The sequence below is a fragment of the Danaus plexippus genome, chromosome 5 (genome assembly GCF_018135715.1).
Source record: "Danaus plexippus chromosome 5, MEX_DaPlex, whole genome shotgun sequence".
In the NCBI taxonomy this organism is placed as follows: Eukaryota; Metazoa; Arthropoda; class Insecta; order Lepidoptera; family Nymphalidae; genus Danaus; species Danaus plexippus.
In genome coordinates, this window is record NC_083539.1 from 8611357 (window position 1) to 8633697 (window position 22341).

Genomic DNA, 22341 nt, shown 5'->3' on the forward strand with positions numbered 1-22341 from the left:
TCATACTTACAATACTGTTGCAGTACACATTACATAAACTCTTTATGGTTATATGTAATGTTGATGTGTAAAAATTGAAAAGAAATGTGAAAGGTGTATATTTGCATTCATGCTATGATGTATTCGAGCGATCGGCGTCCGCCCGCGTCTGTCTCAACTGTCACGCGTCACACGCCGTGTCATGTGTCAGTGGTGACAGTGACAGGCCGCTCTCTGTGACATTATTGATTTTTATTGACGACAGATATATCGTGATTCAATTTCGTGATGATATAATTGTATTTTTATGACGTCTATCGAATCCTCTCGCCGTAAAGACCGTTCTGTGTTCTCTATACTTAGCACGATATACAGAAACTGATTAGTCTTATACACTGCAATATAGTTGTACATCACATTTATTTTTTTATTATCACTGACAATAGGTTACCCGCCAATTTTTTTTTCCTATTATTGACAGAAATGTGATAAAATATAAAAAATGTACTCATTTTTAACTTACTATTAGATTCGCCGCGTCCTAGTTCACAAATTTTTTTTCAAGTTTTTACGAGACAAAAGAAATTAATTAAGAGAGTTATATGGAATTCTTAAAATTTCATGAAAGATAATAAACTAATCTTAATGCTGATTTTTTTTGTTAACTGTCGACTGTTGACAGCCGATGTCAATTTTAAACAATATATTTTTAAGTTTTATATCATGTATACAAATGTATTAAGTGTTCGAGACGTCGGGTCGGTGGTGTTGTAAAATCTATCAAGTACAGATTAATAAAATGTTTGAGAAAAAATTTAAGAAAAAGAGATACAAGAACAGCTGTTGTTTTAAAAATGTTGAAATATATATATTCTCAGCAGTCTGTAGCCGTTTCTTTATGAGGCGTTGTCAAAACGTGAGACAGACATTTCGGTGAAAGCTTTTTCATAGAGAAAATTGCGGAATACTAAACACACGCTCAATATAAGCGAGAGTGTCTGACCGCGCACCGACAGACGAATACACTTTATATATACATTAATATATTAGTAGCCTGTGATGTTAATTATTAATGTCTCAACACTCATAGTTAATGAGTGCTATGTTTGCGGTAAAACCTTAGAATACGTGATGTCTGCTTCATATTTTACGTCCGATACATAACGTTATACTGTTGTATAACTCCTACAAACGACTGAACCTTCAAAACATAAAAGTCATTTAATATTAATACCGTATATATTTTGATATCTGCTGTTGTTGTTTTTATCTAAGCTATTACTGTCGGTGAACACGGATCAGTCTTTACCGTTGTCAGATCTTAACTCTAATCCCATCTTACCGCTAGTCTGAATCGTTACACAAAACGCACAGATTCCAGTTCTCTATCCATCATTGTTCGCGTCTCGCGAACGATAGTGTTCGCTTAAAAACTGGTTACTATTAATGTTAAGTTTAACAATGCGGCCACGTGTTGATGATGATGATGGTGAACTTGACCAGCGACGCTCCTACCATAGGTAGCTTCATCAGACCTTCAATCATCACAGTCGATGTATCCTGGAGCTATTCACTTATCAGATCTTAATTATATTCTTATTATAACAAGGTCATAGCATTGAATCTTTATCAGATAATTGTTCAGAGTTTGTTGGTTTAATTACACTTTTAACAAAGGCTTATTAAAGACGAACGGATTTAAGTTTGAAATGAAAACATACAACACACTTACTACAGATTGAACATTAATGTACTGACTCACAGCATTACGTCGTTTGAACTGAGATGAGATTTCTCTGATAAGAGATTAAAAGCTTAGGACAAATTACACTCAGATAAAGGGAAACTGGGATCGTAGATTGCCATTTAAGAAGATGCGTTGGAACGGATTACACGCTTTGGTTACACGGACACACACACACACATACATGTGTGTGAGAGTGGATGGCTCCTGCGTACTGTCTACTGGTAAAGTATTTAACGGAGACGCGCTTTAAACGATACTTCCTGTTAAACAGTTTAAGGTTTCGATGGGAAGGCAATACTTCAAAGCGATAGAAACTAGCGGAGACCGCTGGTCCGCCAGACCGTAGATTCGCTAATAAGGAAGGTTCCCACATCACACATACAGACATACAGGACGCACGAGGCTCGCTGGACCCGACTAACCTGATCCACAGACGATTCCGGCCGACAGACTTGTATACCCGGACATCTGTCTACGTTATAGAGATTTGAATAATCGACCTCGATAAAAATATCGATGTCTAATATTAAAAAAAATTAAAAACAAAACGTTGCTCAATATATCAACATTGGACATCACTCAATACTTTATTATACTATATATTTTTTAAACACGTCATCGATACATTAATCATATTCTTGCACTAAGTGTCAGATAATTTGATATCCCATATCCGGAGTTTTTAAGCGCTATAACTTAAATTATTTATCGATATCCGAGCGTGTCCCATCACTAGCTAGGACCGTGGAGTTAGAAGCGTTTGAATGGAAGCGTATGTTGAAGGGCGTTCTTGGTCACTACACAAAAAACATTCGACTCAACTCATTTGAAGACTAAATTAAAAAGCCGTTCTACAAACGCGTTACGTTCAAATGCTTGTTTAAATATTATAAAAATAATATGTCACATATATTTTATTGGTCTTTGTTATTTTTTGTATCTATTTATTATATATTTTTTCATATTTAAACTCATTTTTGTTTGCAACAGACCGTAACAGCTACTTTGATAAGTAAATATTTAGTCACTTTTTAAATTTTACAATTAAAAAATTAATTTTAAGACCAAAATATTATCAAAACAGCAGCAGTAGCTATTAACGAAAACAATTTCTAAAGCACTATATTTGTTATCGTGTTTTAATATTTGGGGTTAAAATTTTAATACATAAGTAATAACAGTTTATGTATACGGTTATAGTGTTAAGTGAGATCATTTGTTACATAAGTCATTTCCCCGGCGGCATCGGTGACACAGCTTCCAGAAATCAATGAATTCATCTTCCGTGAGCACTGCAGATAAAAAGTTAGCTATAATGCGGGCAATGAACACAGATCCGAACGTTATCCTTAAGACAGTACATATAGAGTACATTTTTGACCGAAACTTGTTTTACAAATCCTTCAAGGACTTTTTTGATATATTTAGGAACTTTTTAGGTATAGAGGGCATTTTTAAAATCTATGAATTACACTCTTCAAGTAGAATATTATGTAACAATACAAAATAATACGTAACTGAACCGTCATTTTCCTTCAGACGTATTGATATGGTGGATGGCAGCACAATTGAATTTATAATTAGCAACGGAAAGTCAAATTTCATGATCGAGTGAGTGGAGCCAGAATACACGTTCAGGGTCGCGGGCCGCCCCTCCCGCGTCCCATAAGGATCGAGGGTTAAACGACTTGGGGAAGGTCAGGCCTGGCTTGTTGGGCTTCACAGGTGACGAACTTATAGCTGTCGTTATACACAACGATCCTAATATATATAGTACACAAACAATAGATGTAATCCTGTCCGGAGCAAGTCTTCAATGTGTTTTTTAATGTTGTATAGTAATGCTGTTTAATATTTATTCCGATCCGTACTGACCTGTTAACAATAAGTAATACGCTCGGAGCTAAGTGTATAACGCTGTTATTTCGACTGCACCTTTTCTAAACCCTTTTCATCCCTTATCGAAGGGGTCTCACAAAAGCCGGCCAGTTTCATCCGATGTTGCCAAGGTCCGAAATAAAAGCGATCAAATATGTAATGGCTCACTAACACTGTTTTGAGCGCGGCCTTCCTAGCGTGTGACACGGTCCTTTAACAAATGTACAATATGTACACGAAAGGATGAGTCTGGACCCTTAACCTATGATTTGTTTCAATATGGGTTCAGATTTATATTCACATGTACAGAGTTCTCAAAATGTAGGACTTTATGGCCGGAAATCAAACTTGCGAGTGGACGTACAGAAGTCAGCGACTGGGTGTATAGTTGAGAACAAGCTCTACGTAAATGATTACCATGATATGAATACCAAATGTGATATATACATACAAATGTAAACAGTGTCGCGCGTCTGCTGGACTTGGGCTCGTTGATACTCGAGAGACCGGATTCCTATAATTAGAACTTAATTAATCAAGTAATTTGTCGATATATTTCCTCGAAGTCATCTTCTTCATTAAGTCCATTAACGGATTCCTAATAAATCTGATGACCTGTGATTGATAGAGATCGTGACGTCACGTCTTCCTCATCATTCAGATGTATTTTTTTCTTTAGTAAAATCTCCATAGCATGTAATATATCCCGGGTACGTCTATAAATAGATCGCTTCGGTTCATTTCACGCCAGCCTATGAGAAGCCCTTCAAACTTGTATTACGAACGATGATCAACAAAAATATCGTTCGTAAAATAGTTAATATGACACAAGTGTGGTGAAATTTTATCAGATCCCAGACGGTGACTGGCGCACGTCGAACGTCGTCATATAGTATACATTATACAAGCTTCTGGCATCCTCCATGAATCTATTACAAATAATAACAAAAATAATCAATCTTCGCAGACAAATGATGCGTGAATGTACCGTCATCTCAAAGCCAGACTACGCCTCGTCAACATCGACGTTCCAAGTTTATTGTTTTGTGTGACACGTTAACATTGTGAGAAGTATTGATATTATAATGAATTAGTTCCAAGTGGACACAATGCAGTATCGAGAGTCGTTAGGTCGCCAGTCTACAAGCTCTGTGTTGGTTCTAGACCTGTGGCCTCGTGTGTGCAGTCTGTGAGGTCTGTGCGGAGTGTGCGGAGTGTACTCGGTCGACTCATTCAAACATTGCTGTATGTTTTTTCTGCTTCCATACCAGACTCGATGGAACCAGCGGAGTTTTTTATCTGGCGAGCTCGTTTATCTCGTTCGAGTGCCGTTTAATTTGATCAGTGTTTAGTTGTGGTACTGAACGAATCTATACTATTACACATATACGTGTGTAGGTAGCATAATTAACAATAACGATCGGTGTATCTGTATCAATAAACGCGACAATATCCGTAGTTCAGTAACATATGTACATTAGTTAACAATGCGTGTAATGTGTATACTGTTTACTGTGCACTGTGTAGATAAGGGCACGCGTGAGGCCCGTCACCTGCCAGTACCGTGAGATTTTTGTTCTGAATATAAATCAAACTGACAGTCATGAGTCGTCGCCACCCTCGCCACCCTCGCGATCGTGAGCGCGGTGACGTCTCTATACACAATTAATATTCTAAAATCATCTCCCAAACAACCGATTTCGGTCCATACCCGACTGAGGCGCTTTGCACGCCGGATTCTGCTAAAATGCGCGTGCGTCGGGGCCCCTGACCTTGTAGCGCATGGCAGTCCCCCCCCCTGCCCGCCGCCGCGCACCCCGCACACGCCACCCCCCTCGTCCCCCGCCAGCTAGTGAAGAACACGAGCCGAGCGAGACACTCTGAAAGGTCTTTATCCCTTTACTAGTATTTCGTCAATGTGTCGTATTATTCTAGGCGTGCTGGGCGAGCAGCTAGCCGGAACACTGTTCAGTCCTCGGCCGCCAGTCTGTTTGTAGTGTCCTCCTCCAGGCTTGTGATGATGACTGTGGCCGTCCAGAGTCGCAGCCAGGCCATATTCCGTGTTCTATGTTCCACGTCACCATAGTACACTGTTTTAAGCATGCGAGAGGATTTCTCCGACGTCCGTGTCCGACCTGCCCGCCTCTCCCCTGACTCGGCTCGGATAAATTATTTATGATTCAGTATTAAGTTGTGTTTATTATAAAACATTGGACGAAACAATATCTGCGACATATGGTCGAACTTTTCCGACATTTCCATCACATTTAAGGTTCTCAGTTCACCTGTGATAGTTCAGGTGCCTGCAGCTGGATATGGTACCTCTGATGTCTAAACTTCAATTCGCCCTCTACCGCACCACTATAAGAACCTTATTATATTTATTTACTCTGTGTAACGGTTACGTAATCTCACACAAATGTGGAGTAGCCTTGATACAAGTCGTTAATTCCTGTACCTAATAATTTCAGCTGGAGGAGAGGGTTTTCTTAGATGACAGCCATCTAAGCCATCTAGACGTGATGCGGTCCATCGAAAAGGAATTCCACGTTGCTTAAATATAAAGAAGGGCGAGATGAACAACTGTCAGTAGCCATTAATAAACAGTATCACTGGTATTAACGACATGGTCTGTTCTTGATGTTGTATCCTAAAATTCAAAATATTTGTGTAATCTCAGACCAGAAAGACATGAATAACGAAAGCCTTTCTCATAGTAATGTCGACAGCCAACACATGAATATTAGACGACCGCCGGGGTTGGCATCCTTGATATCACGAGCGACGTCGCAATATTGGATTGTATGCCGAAGAATCGGAGCCGAGGACAGTTTTTCAACATAATTCATTGAGTAACTAATGGTTTGACCTTGATTATTGATTGCAACTGCGTCACTATATACTTTTTAACTAAACGAACGAAAAACACGGCCGGCCTCTTTAGCGCATTCGAGTCTTTTTGATAATTACTACATCACGTTAATAGTGTAGCGGGTGATTGATAATATTACTGATCATCGCACTACTCTGACAGAAAGGTCTTGTAGCGGTTATTACTACATGTTATTAGATAAGCACATCTCTATAAACGCGCATAAAAGCAAGGCGGCTGTATAGCGAGACCAACAAACTGCTGAACAAACAAATATATTTTTACTAAACGTAAAGAAACTCTAGCTATATATATATATATATATATATATATATTATAATTTCCTTCCATCTGTAAACATCCCAGTTTTAACATTGTTATTCGTTTTTTTAACCCACACATTTTACAATATTGTGGCCAGAATATCTTAAAACAAATTGTTCGGTGGTCCAGGGTACAGGCGCCGAGGGTCGACTTGCGTGACTTGTATAAGTAATACCGTTGCGAATTCTATTTTTGCTAAAACATTTTCACAGTCAACAGGCACTTTTACAGAATCCTCAATTTGAAAGAATCATACGTTATCATGTTTCATATATACTATATAGGAATAAGGTGAGACGACAGTTCAAAGGTCTCATGGAGGCTCCAGTGACAGCGTAACATTTTAATGTAAATGTAACTGTCATTTATGCCCCCTCTATATATTTAACGTCGAATACACATCTTTTATTCACATTAGAAACGTAAATATTCTCACATTATACATACATCATCCGTTACCGCATAAACCAATCAAATATATTAATTTTTACGATATCTCGGATCGATCGCTTACAAAACAGCTATTACCGAGTTATAGGTAATAAATGTTAATGTAGGCAGTAGGAGTATAAACGTTCCGAGGCATCGCCGCAGCGAGTGAGTCCAGCAGTAGGGCTTATTAATATTAATCAGATATCCGAGGAGGGTTATTGTTTGATGGTTTAAGCCAGGAATGGCTCTCGGCACGCAACCAGCGTAGATCCTGCACGAACCGTCCGCCACGGACCGCTGATCAGTTTTAACGGCTCTATTACAACTCTGGAGCTCTACATTATATTACATCGCGAACTCTTTCATTATTTAACAATATCAATACGTTTCAAACCAATTCATTACACTTTAATGCATTACACTAATGTTATCTGAGATTGCGTCGAGATCACATTCGGCAATATCGTTTCTGTTACTTCACGCGGTGAAGCTCATGTCGTCGCCTCGTGCTCACGTTTGCTGGAAACTAATCGAAGTCTAAGTGAAATCCAAAATCCATAACTAATTCGTAGATAATGCTGACATAATGCTGACATTCCATCAAACGCATCTTATTAAATATTATTTATAAGTAGAAAACCAGAACCTATCCTAGCGAAGCGGATTCGGCTCCACAGATAGTAACGCATTAAACATAAGGCGGCCGAAATATTGGATTGTTCCCTCTTAATAACCATTCATAAGGATTTATTGCGGGCCATTACTGAAACCGGATAACACTAGGGGCGACGTCACATTACAGTTTAAGATTAACTTGTTTGTATCGTTTTTAAAGTCTTAAATAATACATACTTCTGTTTCGTATTAAACATATTTCAATTTAATCTACAAGTTTTTACTATACTCTACGTTCCGTCTGAAGTTCCGTCAGGCTGCGTTATACGAGCAATGGTCTTTTAAACAATATGACCGCTACAATACGCAGATCGCATCTCATTTCTATTTATATATTGTCAATATTCATTTATAGTCGATGAATTCGATTAGATCTGTACTATCCATCGATTTACGTTTATCCAAATAAGTAATATACAGCTTTTGACATTCTCCATACACATAAAGATTCATCACTGACGTGCGGAAGTTAGTCTAGATGTATCCACATTGACTGTGACACGATTGTATTATGTTAACCTAAAGTCATTATATATCAGATTATTATAAGACGATATATAAAGAATTTAATATTTTTGATATTGTCCATAATAAAATATGCATTCTTATATTCAGTAACCAGGTAGAGATTGTAGAGTGATGTTATTTAAAAAATGTATGTATTAATGTGTATGTAGAGTGCGGAGAATCGCTATGGTACAGGACTCGCTGCATGCTGAAGGCCTCCGAAGGCCTCAGCGTTGTGTCATCGTGGAACGTCCCACAAACGGAATCGTAAATCAATCAGGGCATTCATGTTATAATTCACACATACGACGAATGTAAAACGTTATGTAATATCACCTCATACTCTTTGGTTACTTACTCTATCCCTTTAGTTACTTATTTGGAAAAAAAGAAAATTCCAATTGCTTCAACTTTTTTGTGTAAAACGTACAAAGTTTACACATAATAAACAGCTCTGTCGTTTATTATGTACTGCTATATATATAATATATATATATGTAGTTACCTCACGAGATACAAACTAAGGAACGACTCGTTACTATTAGACAAGTATGCGTATTATTAGTGAGGAGGCCGAGCGCGCTCCGTGTGTAGTCTACGCGACCTCAAGGACATGCGTTCATGTTTTGATTGCGTTTCATTTGAATTTTACACCGTTTGATGACTGTATCGACACACAACACAACGCTAGGCTACCGCTACGGCTCTTTGGATAACTGACTGTTTTATTGTACTCACACCTGTGACTGTCGTCTGAAGGTCGAGCCGCTCCCGAGCTGCTCCAGGTAGAGTGTACTCCATCTGTGTCCGTAACTTACCTTCCGGCGATCATAATTACGTGCCGTAAAGCCTCCGTAGGATCGGCCGGTGTTTGACCCGAGGACGCAAACACGAAGGGCGCATGCGTCTCTCGCCGTAAACACTCGTCTCGGGGCTGACCACGTGGTGGTGGCGGCCACGGTGACGGTGACTCAAAAAATACAACACGAAAACAAACCGCCCCAAGCCGCCGCGGTCACACCCAGCACCAACACTCGCAGGAGCTGATATATGAGCGCCATAAAAACTGAATCATTTGCACTCGCGACACGAGCGGGCTGCTGTACACGAGCGGCGCAGCCCGCGCCCTCCGGCACACTGGCGGCCGTGGACTACTGTGACGACTGGCGGCCGGCGACTGGCGACTGGCGGCTGGCACACACGCGACTGAACTAGGCGCGCCGAGCGCCGTGGAACACTAGCCGCCGCGACATCGATGAATACGACGCTCGCCCGGTACACGCATTACTGGACTTAATGGTGCTTCGCATTTGCATAAACATTAGTTACATAACGACGCAATACTATTACAGTAGTCTTGTATTTAAAAATATTGCTATACTTAAGTATTGAATGTATTTCCCATTACACGGCAACTGAAGAGGCTCTACCTTGGTTGTCTTGCACTATCGATATGCCCTAAAGGTTTCGGCGACATCACTAACTACGGCAGCGTGCCCGCCGCCCCCGCTCCCCCACCACCTCTCACCCGCTGCCCCTGCCGTCCCCGCTCCCCGCGCTCACTCCCTGGCCCCCCTCGCGCCATCCTCGTCCATTCAACGCATTTTCTGTCATAAGCAAATCAATAATCGCATTATACTTCCGCTATGAAGCACGCGCGTCGCTCGCCGGCCGCCTCGCTGCAACCGAACTATGTCAGGAGGGACATCGATCGTTCACAGACTAATTTTTGTGTCAAACCAAACGACGAGATGACTAACGAAATGTTAGAAAAACTTTTATAGTTTAAGGAACGAATGTATAGTTCACTCCGCAGGATGTGACTGTAGTAATATATGCTATATTTTTAAGCATTTCTCGTGCGCCAGGTCGGTGAAGACTGAAGCCGTCTTAATTAAATACGAATAAAAGAATACAGAATACAGATATACCATTTACATACTGTATAGTAATCGACCGTTGCCTCACGACACTCGTACCATCACTAGTTCGTCCGTCTTGGTGTTCCGTGTTGTACATCAGATGTTTGTACATGTACAGCAAGTAGTGTCAATAAAGAACGCGGGGCGTAGGTCAGGGACGGTTGGTGCAGCGGCCGACTGGCACACGCCCGGCAGTCGGACACAGGCCAACACGCACCACCTACCACCGACGCCGAAGACATATAGACTCGTTACTCATATCACAGGTCGTGAAAATTATCTATTCTAGTTTTCATTTAAAATATCAGATACAAATACGTCCATCGGGAATGAGGTGAATACGTGGCTCTATATCTTCATATCGGTTATGAAGTTACAGAGGCGTGGGGTTTAGGAGCACCATGAGTCACGTACCTAACTCACTGTAAATACTAAACAGTCCCTGTCCGGTCTACTACGTTATAATATAAAGTAACTAACGCTCTTCAATAACGACTCTACGTCCCTAGTGACTTCATTAACTGATTGTATTAACTGTTGTAGCGGAACAAATATTATTTTTTAGGTATAAATTACCATTTACCAACACCACACATCGTTTTCACGACCTCTCCTTAAACCCTCTCCATGATAGTAATTAGTGACCCGTATAAAATCAGACCTACATATATATTTCTTTGTACTCTTCATTTTACATAAAATATGAGGAAAATAGTGTCCAACTGTGTTTAATATCTGACATTGGATAAAATATATTTTTGTTGTGCAGGAAAATTATTGTTCATTTTGTAGACTAACCGCGTGATACGAGTCGGTTAAACGTTGTAGACAAATAAACAAGAAACAGAAAGAAATGTAACTTAAGACTACGTATTTTATATAAAACATATAATACAGAAGGTGAATAAACGGAAGAGGGACTCGGCAGGAGTGGGTAGTATTGTTTCTGTGAAGCATCCTCATCGACAGTCTTTTTACTTATATTAATTCCTTTAAATGAAACTAATATTTTCGGATTACTGCGCGGTATTTTATTATTTTTAAAACTACATACTACGAGATGATCTTGTCTGTCCGTGATCACGGTTGCTGCAGAGTTACCGAAACGTCGGGAGTATGTATATAGTTTTTAATATAATAAAATACGCAAAGTAATCCGAAAATATTAGTTTCATTTAAATGAATACTCGCGAAAGTCTTAGACCTCATGATATTAATTCCTCCTTAGACGGATCCATATCTTCAAGCCTGACAAATTCCTTGCCATCTCCAGTATTTATAATTCCCCACACCCCACACCAAATATCCCAAATCGCAAATCAGTTCAAAACTTTCAGGGAAATTCGTAAACAAAACTCGGTAATAGACAAAGTTGCTCTAATACAATCCCTTGAACACTCACGAGTTCAAACTTGTCTCATCCAATTATATGAAACACGTAGACAACTCTACTGAGTCGGTTAACAAATTATTTGAATGCTGTAGGCACATTTCCTCACGGAGCGTGAGGTTGGCCTGAAACCTTATAAGTTTATAACCGACCAGCTCTCGGAACTTAGCTTTCAAAACCTCAAAGTTTTTCTCGGTACGAATACAATTTCACACGAACGAGTAGCGAGCTCACACCTTTGTTATTTAGAACCACGCGAGATACTTCACTAATGTTAGTGAGTACAGTCACCGTTAGAATATGTTATATGTTAAGAAATAAAGAATCGCACATTAAACTTAGAGCTGGTAATGTAAACTATGATAAACAAAATAAGCAGATCATTCAGATCATTCATATCGTTACGTGGCTTAAATAAAATTCTTTGTTAATATTTTACATTAACGTCTCCTGATTCCTTACGTTTTTAATAAAATTTACTTAAATAGAAATTCAATGATAGATTCACTCTGTGAAACAAACCCTGAAATTGCGGTTACAGAGACGTATTTTTGACTCTTACAGTACTTTAATAGTAAGTTGTAATATAGTGGGTAGACATTCTTAAATTGGCAATTCAATGGGCCTGTTATAAAATAACATAAAAAACTTATAAGGTAAAAACAATGAACCCAAACCCTTCACCGACGATTATTACTAAGATGATCTATCAGAGGATTCCACACTACAGCCGACCGGTTCCTGAGCCGCTTCAACGGACATTTATCTGTTACAACAACCGAGTCCATTATAACCGACTGACTCCATCATAAACTTGCTGACACTTCCATTAAAACTTTATTCGTTCCGTCACAACACTCAGTATAATCAAACTTAACATTATTCCATGCATTGATACAGTTTGAGTGACAACGTCCATTTAAACGACTGTGCCCGCTGTCGTTACCTCATACAAAAATAACTATAATTCAACAATAGTTTTCTAAATTAAACAGAGAAGTTCTCTCGGACTTATAAGTTATATAACTTTGTAGAGAGCGACAGGACTGAGAATACTGGCGCCTCTTTTTAAAAGAAGTATACAAAAAATACGTAACGAACGGGCCGTCCGCCCTCCGACAGACGAACGGCACGCATCATCTACTACAGAAGACTGTTTTACATATGTAATATGCATATTATCGGCTAAATATAAAGAAAAAGATGTGTTGACTAACAACACTCACAGACGAACAAAAAATAAATAGTTCCAGTTAAGTAAGAACCCGAGGGGAATGAGTATTGTAATGAACCTCGCTGCCAGCGTCAGACTCATCTCGGTTACAATTGAAAGTATATAACATGAAACAATTGTCCAGAATGACGTCACATGAGAGGATTCCTTGCTCGTGACGTCATCGACCACAGCACGATATCCGACCTAAAGTTACGTAAGGCTATGACCTCCCACACTTTTGTCCTGGTGAGGCATTACCATAACAGAACCTTTCTAATACTATACAGATATTTATCGATAAAGTGATATGAGATATACACTTACAATATATCTATACACTAGCACCGGCAAGTTATTTCAAAAATACTAATTATAATAGTCTTATAGATTTATAAACCAAAGTTGTTTTCTAAGAACATTTTTCTTCCTTACACCCCTGGTAAACTTACTATTAGCTCACCTCATGACATACAGATAAAAATTTTGTATAATTACAGAGAAAATAGTTCGTTGTTACACGAGCAAACCCGTGGAGCAGGATCTATTTAGTTAGATTGTTAGGATTTTTCTTAATTTTACAAGAAAATCCAAATATTTCCTTCACATTACCACTTTAAAGTTGGTTAGTCATAGACTTACTTCTGGCATGCTAAACTTACTTATATTAATAATTAGTTTGTTTTCACAAAGTCTTACAGTACATAGCGGTAAGTGATGTTTGTCTCTGTTTGACATTATTTTATGTTTTTTTATCTATCTATTGGGTAGTTTTTAAATGGTCACTAGATCAAAACGAAGCCGTTATTGGTGTATTAATTATTTCCGTCACTGCCTATTTATTCTTGCCGACCGCTGACCAGACATCCAAACTGTAAGTAGCAAGAAACGCATATGCAAGTTAACTATTCCAGTCCCTTGATAAACGAGGTGCAGGATCTAAAGCATGTAATTCCTCTCCAGAGTTTAACCTAAACTATACCTACCTATAGTGTAAGGGGCTGGCTATTTCATGCCGAGCTCAAGGCTGACTTATTGGTTTTAACGAAATCCTGTGCAACAATACACTTTTAGACATCTATCTACAGACAGGAAAACAAATAAATAATATTTCCTAACACCTGACTAGATACACCTGCAGTGTTCTACACACGACCGGAGCTGGGCATTGTACAGATAGAGATGCTTTCTGGTCATGCGAGTATATTGCCCTGCTGTAATTTAGTAAAGATACCAACTCTCTTCGTCGCCGCCTGAACCCGGGACTTAAGGAACCACGCGAGTATATAGCCTTTAACCTACTGACTGAAGGCGGTAGATGTTTCAAAGATATGTACATTCTGGAAAATTGTATTTTTTTTTTTGGGTGACGTTAAAATTCACTGGATTGGTCTGGCTCTTTTCAGAGACCGTCTGAAGAGGAAAATTAGCAACCTCTACCGGGACATCTCCTTCTAAGCTAGATTGACCACACAACTGTACTGTCATCTACAAACAATCTTCGTGTAAACTATATATGATAATAAATAACCGATACCAAAACTTTTACAATTACATTGTAGACTTTAATTAAATGTATTAATAATTACCGTCAATGTGTTTGTATTGGCGCACAATGTATTGCTGAGGACATATTGTCTAACAAAAAGCAGCTCCCTCATTGACAAACTGGTCATATGATTATTATTCTCAGATTTTGCTCTAAAGATGTTAATTTTTCTACATAGGTAACTCTCATGTCGGCGTCTAGGAAACAAAACATTCATTTTTGACGAAATAAAACCAAAGGTATCCAGGTACCTACGGTTACCGGTAAATGTTCTTAGCGAGAATGAAATTATCCTCATATTAAAACCGTTCTTTGTATTCGACTATAATTTTTACCTCGTGAGTTATATACTTACATAACCAACCGTACCAGGTGCAATTAAATTCATTCAAAGAAGAAGAAAAAAACACATGAAAAAAAACACATTTTCTTAAATTGAAAAATTTGAAAAAAAAAAATTGTTACCTCATAACTCCTTACTTATGATTTTTGTAAATGTTTTTACGGCTCTGGATACGAGTCCTTTTGAGTCCTTACTTATGAAGCCATATATAGTATTTCCATTTAAAAGATAGTTATGTATTTGTGTCATATATATTTGATATCACGACCCACGGCAGACGCCTCACTCGCGACCTCTATGTTATATGTCATATTATTTCAAATTTCCATAGATGTTCTACATCTACTTAAATATACTCAGAAAACAGGTCCAATAATAAAACGCGAGTTCTTTCTAATTTATTTACTGAAGAAACAAGAAAATCAAATACACTTCATTAATAAGAGACGACACGAAATATAAAATGCGGTCATCAGGAGGCAGGTCCCCGCGGCGACCTTGGACCGATACATCTCGTGGTACTGGATTGAAAAAATACACCATACAGCTGTGAACGCTGCCCCCATACAGACTGACGGGGAAATAAAAAGACCAGTCACCAGGGATGGTATCAGTCAGCCGCGCCCCACCGGCACGCGGCGTGGGCGGCGGGTGCAGATGTGTGTTGTAATTAGATGATGATGAACCGCCGCGGCCTCGAGCGCCGGGGGCCGATCTGCGGGGGAGAAGGGGAGGCGTGAGCCACAGATATATATAGAATCTGGAGGTGATAGCTTCATTGGTAAAGCATCTAACACGAGATATTCCAGAGGTCGCAGGTTCGCCTCCAAGTCTTGATACAGTTTTCGTTCCATATTCCAATTTCAATTTTAATGACACCATTAGCTCAAGGAGCTTTAATGCTAAATATATATAGCCTTCAGGTACCTCTGCGAGTTCTTCCGTTCCGATCGCTTCCGCCCGTCGTTGGAGTCGGACGACTCGCTGGAGCGCTTCTTTTTGCCCTCTTTAAAATATAAATAACGTATAGAGTTTATATACGAATTAATATATTATTTACATTCTGGGACAAAGTCACTGCGACAATAATGTATAATATATAATGTGATCGTTTACAATCTAGCCGTCCTTATAACCGCTATCAGTAAGGTAGAGAATCCTCTGTCCTATTTTTTTTCAGTCAAAACAAATTATAATTATCTATAAGTAGTGCATATTCGACTCCGCGGACGGATTGGACCTTAAATGAAATGAAAATAGTAACATTCTGTCAGCGCCATCTAGTCTGTGGCAAGGTACTTCCTACAAACATGCTTTCGAGTATATTACAAGTTATTCTGCTTTTGAGCTGCATAATTGGAAAGTTCCATCAAAATCCGTTCAGTAGTTCTTGTCGAGGTTCGTCAAGGAACATCCCTAGCCTCCGTGTCCCCCTGCCTCCCTCACCCCGTCCCTCCCTCTGCTGCTGCCGACTCTTGATCAGCCTCACAATCTCCAGCAGCTCCCTCCTGGCCGCTTCCTGAAACATGTCAACCATGAGTGCCACAGCTACTAATATGAATGCTCTAGCATTGCGTCACGTATCTTCTGTCATCTGTATAACAACCTTCTTGTCGTCTCCGGCGGATGTCTCCCCACTCTTGTTCTCCGCAGACGTCTTCTGTTCTCGTGACTTGGACCTGGTACATATAGTATTATTGGCAAGTGATACTTGACCCTGGAGACTCCGAACTCATTTTGTCATATATAAATATCTACTCGAACTATTTCTTAGTTTCAAATCATTCGACTACGTCTACATTCTTTCGTGTGACGTCACAATAGTGAACTCACCTGTCTTTATTAGAGTGTGTCTTATCTCTGTCTTCTCTCTTCTTGTCGTCTCTATCTCTCCTTCTATCTCTGTCTCGTTGATCGTCGTGCGACCTATCTCTCCTGTCCCGTCTATCTTTATCTTTCGACTCCTGTCTCCTGCCAGACTCCTGTCTTCTATCATCGTGTTTGTCTTCTTTGTCACCTTCTCTCTTTCCTTCTCTTCTATCATATTTCTCTCCTCTCTCTATTTGTTTCTTGTCTCTGTCACTCCTGTTCCTATCTCGTCTGTCATCTCTCTCTCGCCGATGTTCTGGATCGCGTTTCTCATATCGGTCTTCTTTTCTGTTAAAAAAAAAACAATATTTTAAACACGATCTCCTCACATAATACTATCTTTTTATTATTTTTATTCCAAGTACAAGTCTTAAGCATTGTCTTGTAACCTATCAATCATCTGGTCCCGTGTTCTAACCTGGCCGTGTGCGTCTGTTTGTCCTTGTTGTTGGCGAAGGTGCTCCGGAGAAGGCTGAAGGGGTCGTATCCCTCATTTTCCTGTTCCCTGGCCGGTCGAGAGACGGACGTGATGGCGGAGGACACTCTGGGGACGTACGGAGCTGATGACGAGTCCTCAGGACGTTTGGAGAAGTTCTCTCTCGTGTCGCGATTATCCCTTGGGAACAGAAAAACAATTTTATGTTTAGTGTATAAGTATTTAGTTACTAGCATTAATTAAACAAGTGAATGTAGCTCGCTCCACAGTATGTGATCGTGTGACACGTATAATTAGGTCAGGACCTTTAAGGGAGCTGCAAGCAAACAGATCGCCAGTTTGCATGTGTGTGCGTGCTTGTGTGTGTTTGTGTGTGTGTACCTGTTCCGTGTGTTGACCCCCAACGCTCGCGCCAGCCTCTCCGCGCGCGGCTCACAGGGTCGATCCTCTGTGTACAATATTATTACCAGTAATACACATACAACATACTAAGTCCGCCAAGCTTCGACAACAGATCAACCACGTTACATGTCCATACCGTCACGTTCGATGTCTTCTTCGAAGTCCAGGGCGTTGTAGTCGACTTTCTCATGGTGGGAGCGCTCTGAGAACAAGCAGCCAGCGTCATAAAGGTGTTCAAGCAAAGGACAAGGTTATTAAATGTTCTATTGGGGTAGTTGGGGTTCTTCTATAGCATCAGTAACTTCGTTCCATAAACCAATATAATTAATTTTCGCAGTACACTGACATGAAGGAGGTCGTCGCGGGTATATGGCTGTATGTATGTCTGTATTATTCTATTATAACACATCTCCTCACACTAACCGATAGTCGTATCACATTCTCCTTCCTCCTTCTCCCTCGGTCGTTCAGGAGTACCTTCCTCGCCCTCCTCTGGAATATAAGCTTATTTGTTTAAAATTGTCAGAAGGTAATTTCTTGTAGTGTTCAGAACAGTTAACTCGTTTGTGTGTATGGATTTTGGTGACTAACTTCAACATTCCTAAAAAATGACATTATTAAACGACTGTAATTTTTTTTGCACTAATTGTAAAAAAAAAAAAATGTTTTACAATACAATAACATGAAGTATAGCCTTCTTTCTCCTGAACTGGTCCTACTGTATGTGGTGTCAGCACAAAATGTCTTCCATTCTCGCCGATCAGCCTTCATCCCAACGGTCACCCTGTTTTCACTCATGTCATCCGTCCAATCCATCTTACACATATCTTCTTGTCACTTGACATTCATCCCTTCCCATAACATGCCCATACCAAGCTAATCTATTACTTCTCAACTTATCCTACTATTGTAATATTATTATTGAAGTTATATATTGTTAACATGCTTAAATAGTTTAACCGCCGGTTCATTTTATTGTGGTTAAAAGTAAACGACACTATGTCAACTAACTGCTGTGCTGCACTTCTGGTCTCTTGGGAGGTTCTTGTTCCGTCGCGTCACGCTCCATGTGCTGTAACCAATAAACCATTCTGTTAACGTTCGTTTATAACAGATGACAGATATTCAAAATAAGGACACGAACACACCAGTATTATCCATTGCTATGAGCAATCTCACTGCATATTTAAGAGTATACTCTACGACACCTTTTCCTGTACAGTGCAGGATAATTCTAAACTGAAGTTCATTATGAACTAACATTAAATGCAGCTTATATTGCGCGTGTGTGTGTCCGTGTGTTTCGTGTATAGTATCACCTCAATGTGCGCCAGCTTGACGATCCGTCGCTGGGCTTGCCTCCAGTGAGGCGGAGTGGCCGAGCGAGACCGGGAGCGAGAGCGGGACGGCGTGCGGTAGCGCTGAATACAACACATGAAACGCGGCGTTACGAACGAGACATCAGTTCTGCCTACGTCACTATACAACCAAAAACCTGAGCAACGCAACCGTCACAACGAAAGTGTGCTAGGTTTATGAGATGTAGTTATAACAGTGTGACTTACAAACACTCCCCGTCCCTTGATGATCCGTCCGCTGCGGGTGTAGTGGTGTCGCTCCCTCTCACGGTAGCGGACCCTGGAGCGGAACGTGGTAAATGTTAAACTCGACTCTATAATAACTGTACACTACATGAATACTCGCGAAAGCCTTAGATCTCATCGTGTGAACCAGTGCGGACTGGAAATCATACCAACATGTGTCCAAATATCATCAAAAAAGACATCAAACACAGGGACAGGATACTCCACCAGACAAGTAAATGGTTACTCTGTCATCTTATTAGACAACTATATATTCTGTGTTTGTTACCTCTCCCTCGCCCTCCTCTCGCCCCTGTCCTGGTCCCGACCCTCTCTCATCAGGAATCTGTTGGTGGGCACCTCAGGGATTTCCTGAGGGTCTATCTTGGACGTTGTGACCAGAGGATGAGAGGACTCCTGCACCTCTTCCTCCGAACGCTCGGATTGATTACTAAGAAGAGATAGTTACTATGAAACCTCTATAAAGTACTCATGTCTCATACATGTCTACTCCATTTAAATACATTTTTACAGTTCGTAGTCCACTTAGGGGCATTTTAAATTCTAAAACATTTCTTAAAATTTAAATATACATAGGTCATTAAATGCTCGCAAGCTTTAAAGTCAGGAGTCAGGAGTCAAAGGTCCTAAAAATGTTTTTTTCTACACATTTTTTGAAAAATCTCATTATCTACTGGTTTGACGCTATTTTTATTTATTATGAAAATTGAACAGAATAAAATTCTCTACAACTTTTTTCTATACCTTGAGTGGGTTCAAGTGGTTGTCTCCATGAGAAAGTCGTAACAATTAATGTTATAATTAACTTCTGTCCTTATAATTATAATTTTTCATTAACTTTTAGTTTAAATAGAAAGGAAGAGTTCCTTTCTAAAATTTATATCATGATCTCTTTTGGTAATTGAAAAATTACTACGGGAGATGTTCTTATGCTTGGATGTTCAAGACAAACATATGAAACTTAGAAGTACTGGACAACATTAAACCAATCACGTCAGGCCCTCACCGTTTCCTCTTCTTATCTTTCTTCTTCTTCTTATCTTTCTTCTGTGACTGATCGGATTCCTCTCCACTTTCCTTAACCTTTTCTTTATCTTGCTTGCGTTTCTTGCCTAAAAAAAATATTATTGTATTTAATTGTATCCTTAGAATCTATCTTAAGGCGTTTTTTGTCCAAATAAAAAGGCAAAAAATCTTTTGATTTTTGGTTTATGCCTTTTCATGACATGGACATGAGACTAACTCTGCACACTCTAAGGTCTCACTCATTCTGTTTTTTGACCTCACAGACTAGTTAGTAACCAAGCTCTGTTAGCAATATCTGAACTGAATATATTTTGTATGTGTGTATATATAGTAGTATACTGTATAGTATATAACCATCACTTTACCCACCAGTTTTGAGTCGCACCAGTTGACCGCAGTTGGCCACGACTACATCCTGAAGGGGGCGAGCGTTGCGGTCCACCGGCAGCGCCTCTAGCTGCCTCACCAGTGCCGCGCCCGTCACCACGTGGCCGAACACTACGTGCACACTGAAACACATACAACATCTCGTTATTAAACTTACACTACAAATATAGTCATCAGTCACAATACTTCCAGGCTAGGCGCCTTGAAAATAAAATACAATAGTTGCTGAGACATCAAAAGTATAAGAAGTGATGTAGTAAGCGTTACTCACTTGTCGAGATGCGGCGCCGGCTGTGTTGTTCTACAACACACAGAACACAACAATGATAGCGCGCCGCTCGCCGCCGCGGCCGCTTGCTATCAACAACACACGCGTTAACCTAACACTAACACACCCACACCGTCACAACTCCTGCACACATATCTAATGACACCTACAACACATCCAAAATGAATAATGTCATGGAATAGTGTTTAATGTCGTTTGAGACAATCAAATCTGACATTGTAGTTCATAAAATGCTGAGAATTATTTCTACATGTATGAAGATATATTATCATCCAACATAGGACTCATTAAGAAACTTTTACCTTTGTTCAACATGGCCAGACCAACTTAATGTTAATTCACTAAGCAATAACATTAATACTCTTACCGTTGGCAGATGACAACTTACATGAAGAACTGAGAACCATTTGTGTCCTTGCCCCTGTTAGCCATGGACAGCAAATACGGTCTATCATGTTGAAGCTCAAAAGTCTCATCTACAAATAATAATTTAAAAAATATTCAATTTGAATTGTAATAATATTAATTAACACTACTGAAATATTTTTAACTCCTTGCTCTGGATAATTTATTTTATTTTCTATTTTATGGCTGACTCATCTTGTTGTATCAAAAAAGTAGTAAATTTACCCTCAAAGGTGCCTCCATAAATGGACTCTCCGCCAGTTCCATTCGCATTTGTGAAGTCCCCACCTTGAATCATGAAGTCTTTAACCACTCGATGGAATACCATACCCTGGTTTGAAACAACATATTTAGAAACAATATTACAGATAATGTAAGAAACTGTTGAACTAATAATCAACGAACCTTATACGTTAAGGGTTTCCCTGTAACCTTGCCCACCCCCATATCCCCAGAGCATAAAGCGCGGAAATTCTCCGCGGTTTTAGGAGCGACATCGTTAAACAGTTCAAACACTATACGACCGGATGGCAGGCCGCCGATCGAAATGTCCATAAACACACGATCGCGTTGTGGCTTGTCGTCCCCATCTACAGTCATTTTGTCAATTATCAAATTGTCCGTTACTGAAGTTAGGAACGTATGACTGAACTGAAACCTAGAGGGTTTTTTGAAGTCAATGTTTCATAAGAGTTTCAATATTTTCTATTTTAACCAACGAAAACAGAAGCACACCAATCACCTAACTAGAGTTAGACACATAAACGACGTTCTATGGCAAAGTCAAAGTATTCAAAATGACAGATTATTAATAATAATAATAAAACATTTACTATATTTTCATTTTGAAACCAATATCCATGAATTATTTTAAATCTTAAATGAAAATATTTTTTTTTATTAAAAAGGAATAGAATAGAAAAATCTTATTTATTTTTATTCATAAATTAATTAAACTATCGAAGACATGTTATTTTGATTTAATTGGGAATATGAAAAATTATAAACTTTTGTTTTTAAAATTACTAATTTGTAAAAAATATGGCTTTTATTGTGCAAAAAGGTCTATATTTCTCTACAAGTTTAAGCCCC

The 22341-nt window shown here is 39.3% G+C and overlaps 2 protein-coding genes across 3 annotated transcripts in view; both read right to left on the bottom strand.

Annotated features, from left to right (window-relative positions):
- Positions 1-9804, bottom strand: part of LOC116769286 (protogenin B-like) — a 47484-nt gene extending 37680 nt beyond the window's left edge. The window contains exon 1 of the mRNA XM_061529475.1: positions 9412-9804. Within this exon, the coding sequence (XP_061385459.1) occupies positions 9412-9475 (64 nt within the window). The 5' untranslated portion in view covers positions 9476-9804. The remainder of the gene's footprint in view (positions 1-9411) is intronic.
- Positions 9805-15218: 5414 nt separating this feature from the next.
- Positions 15219-22027, bottom strand: LOC116768967 (peptidyl-prolyl cis-trans isomerase 8). Of its 2 annotated transcripts, XM_032659902.2 has the most exons (19): positions 21655-22027; positions 21475-21580; positions 21233-21320; positions 20827-20856; positions 20538-20677; positions 20149-20254; positions 19411-19572; positions 19104-19176; positions 18858-18959; positions 18550-18610; positions 17962-18030; positions 17675-17740; positions 17518-17584; positions 17119-17316; positions 16665-16988; positions 16438-16510; positions 16278-16350; positions 15759-15837; positions 15219-15546 (listed from the first exon to the last, which is right to left on the bottom strand). In XM_032659902.2, exons 1-19 carry the CDS (start codon positions 21847-21849, stop codon positions 15234-15236), a joined length of 2325 nt encoding a protein of 774 aa, XP_032515793.2. In that variant the 5' UTR covers positions 21850-22027; the 3' UTR covers positions 15219-15233. The 2 variants fall into 2 exon arrangements, with proteins under 2 accessions (XP_032515793.2, XP_032515794.2); XM_032659903.2 differs by lacking the exon at positions 20827-20856.
- Between the last annotated feature and the right edge of the window lie 314 nt (positions 22028-22341).

Bases quoted from the DNA above. Each gene is read 5' to 3' on its own strand.
- LOC116768967 (XM_032659902.2), bottom strand. From the start codon at position 21,849: ATGACTGTAGATGGGGACGACAAGCCACAACGCGATCGTGTGTTTATG. The intron at 19,177-19,410 runs GTAACAAACACA...GTTCCGCTCCAG, and splicing joins GAGAGGAGGGCGAGGGAGAG to GGTCCGCTACCGTGAGAGGG. The intron at 15,547-15,758 runs GTACCTGAAGGC...TCTCCCCCGCAG, and splicing joins GAACGGAAGAACTCGCAGAG to ATCGGCCCCCGGCGCTCGAG.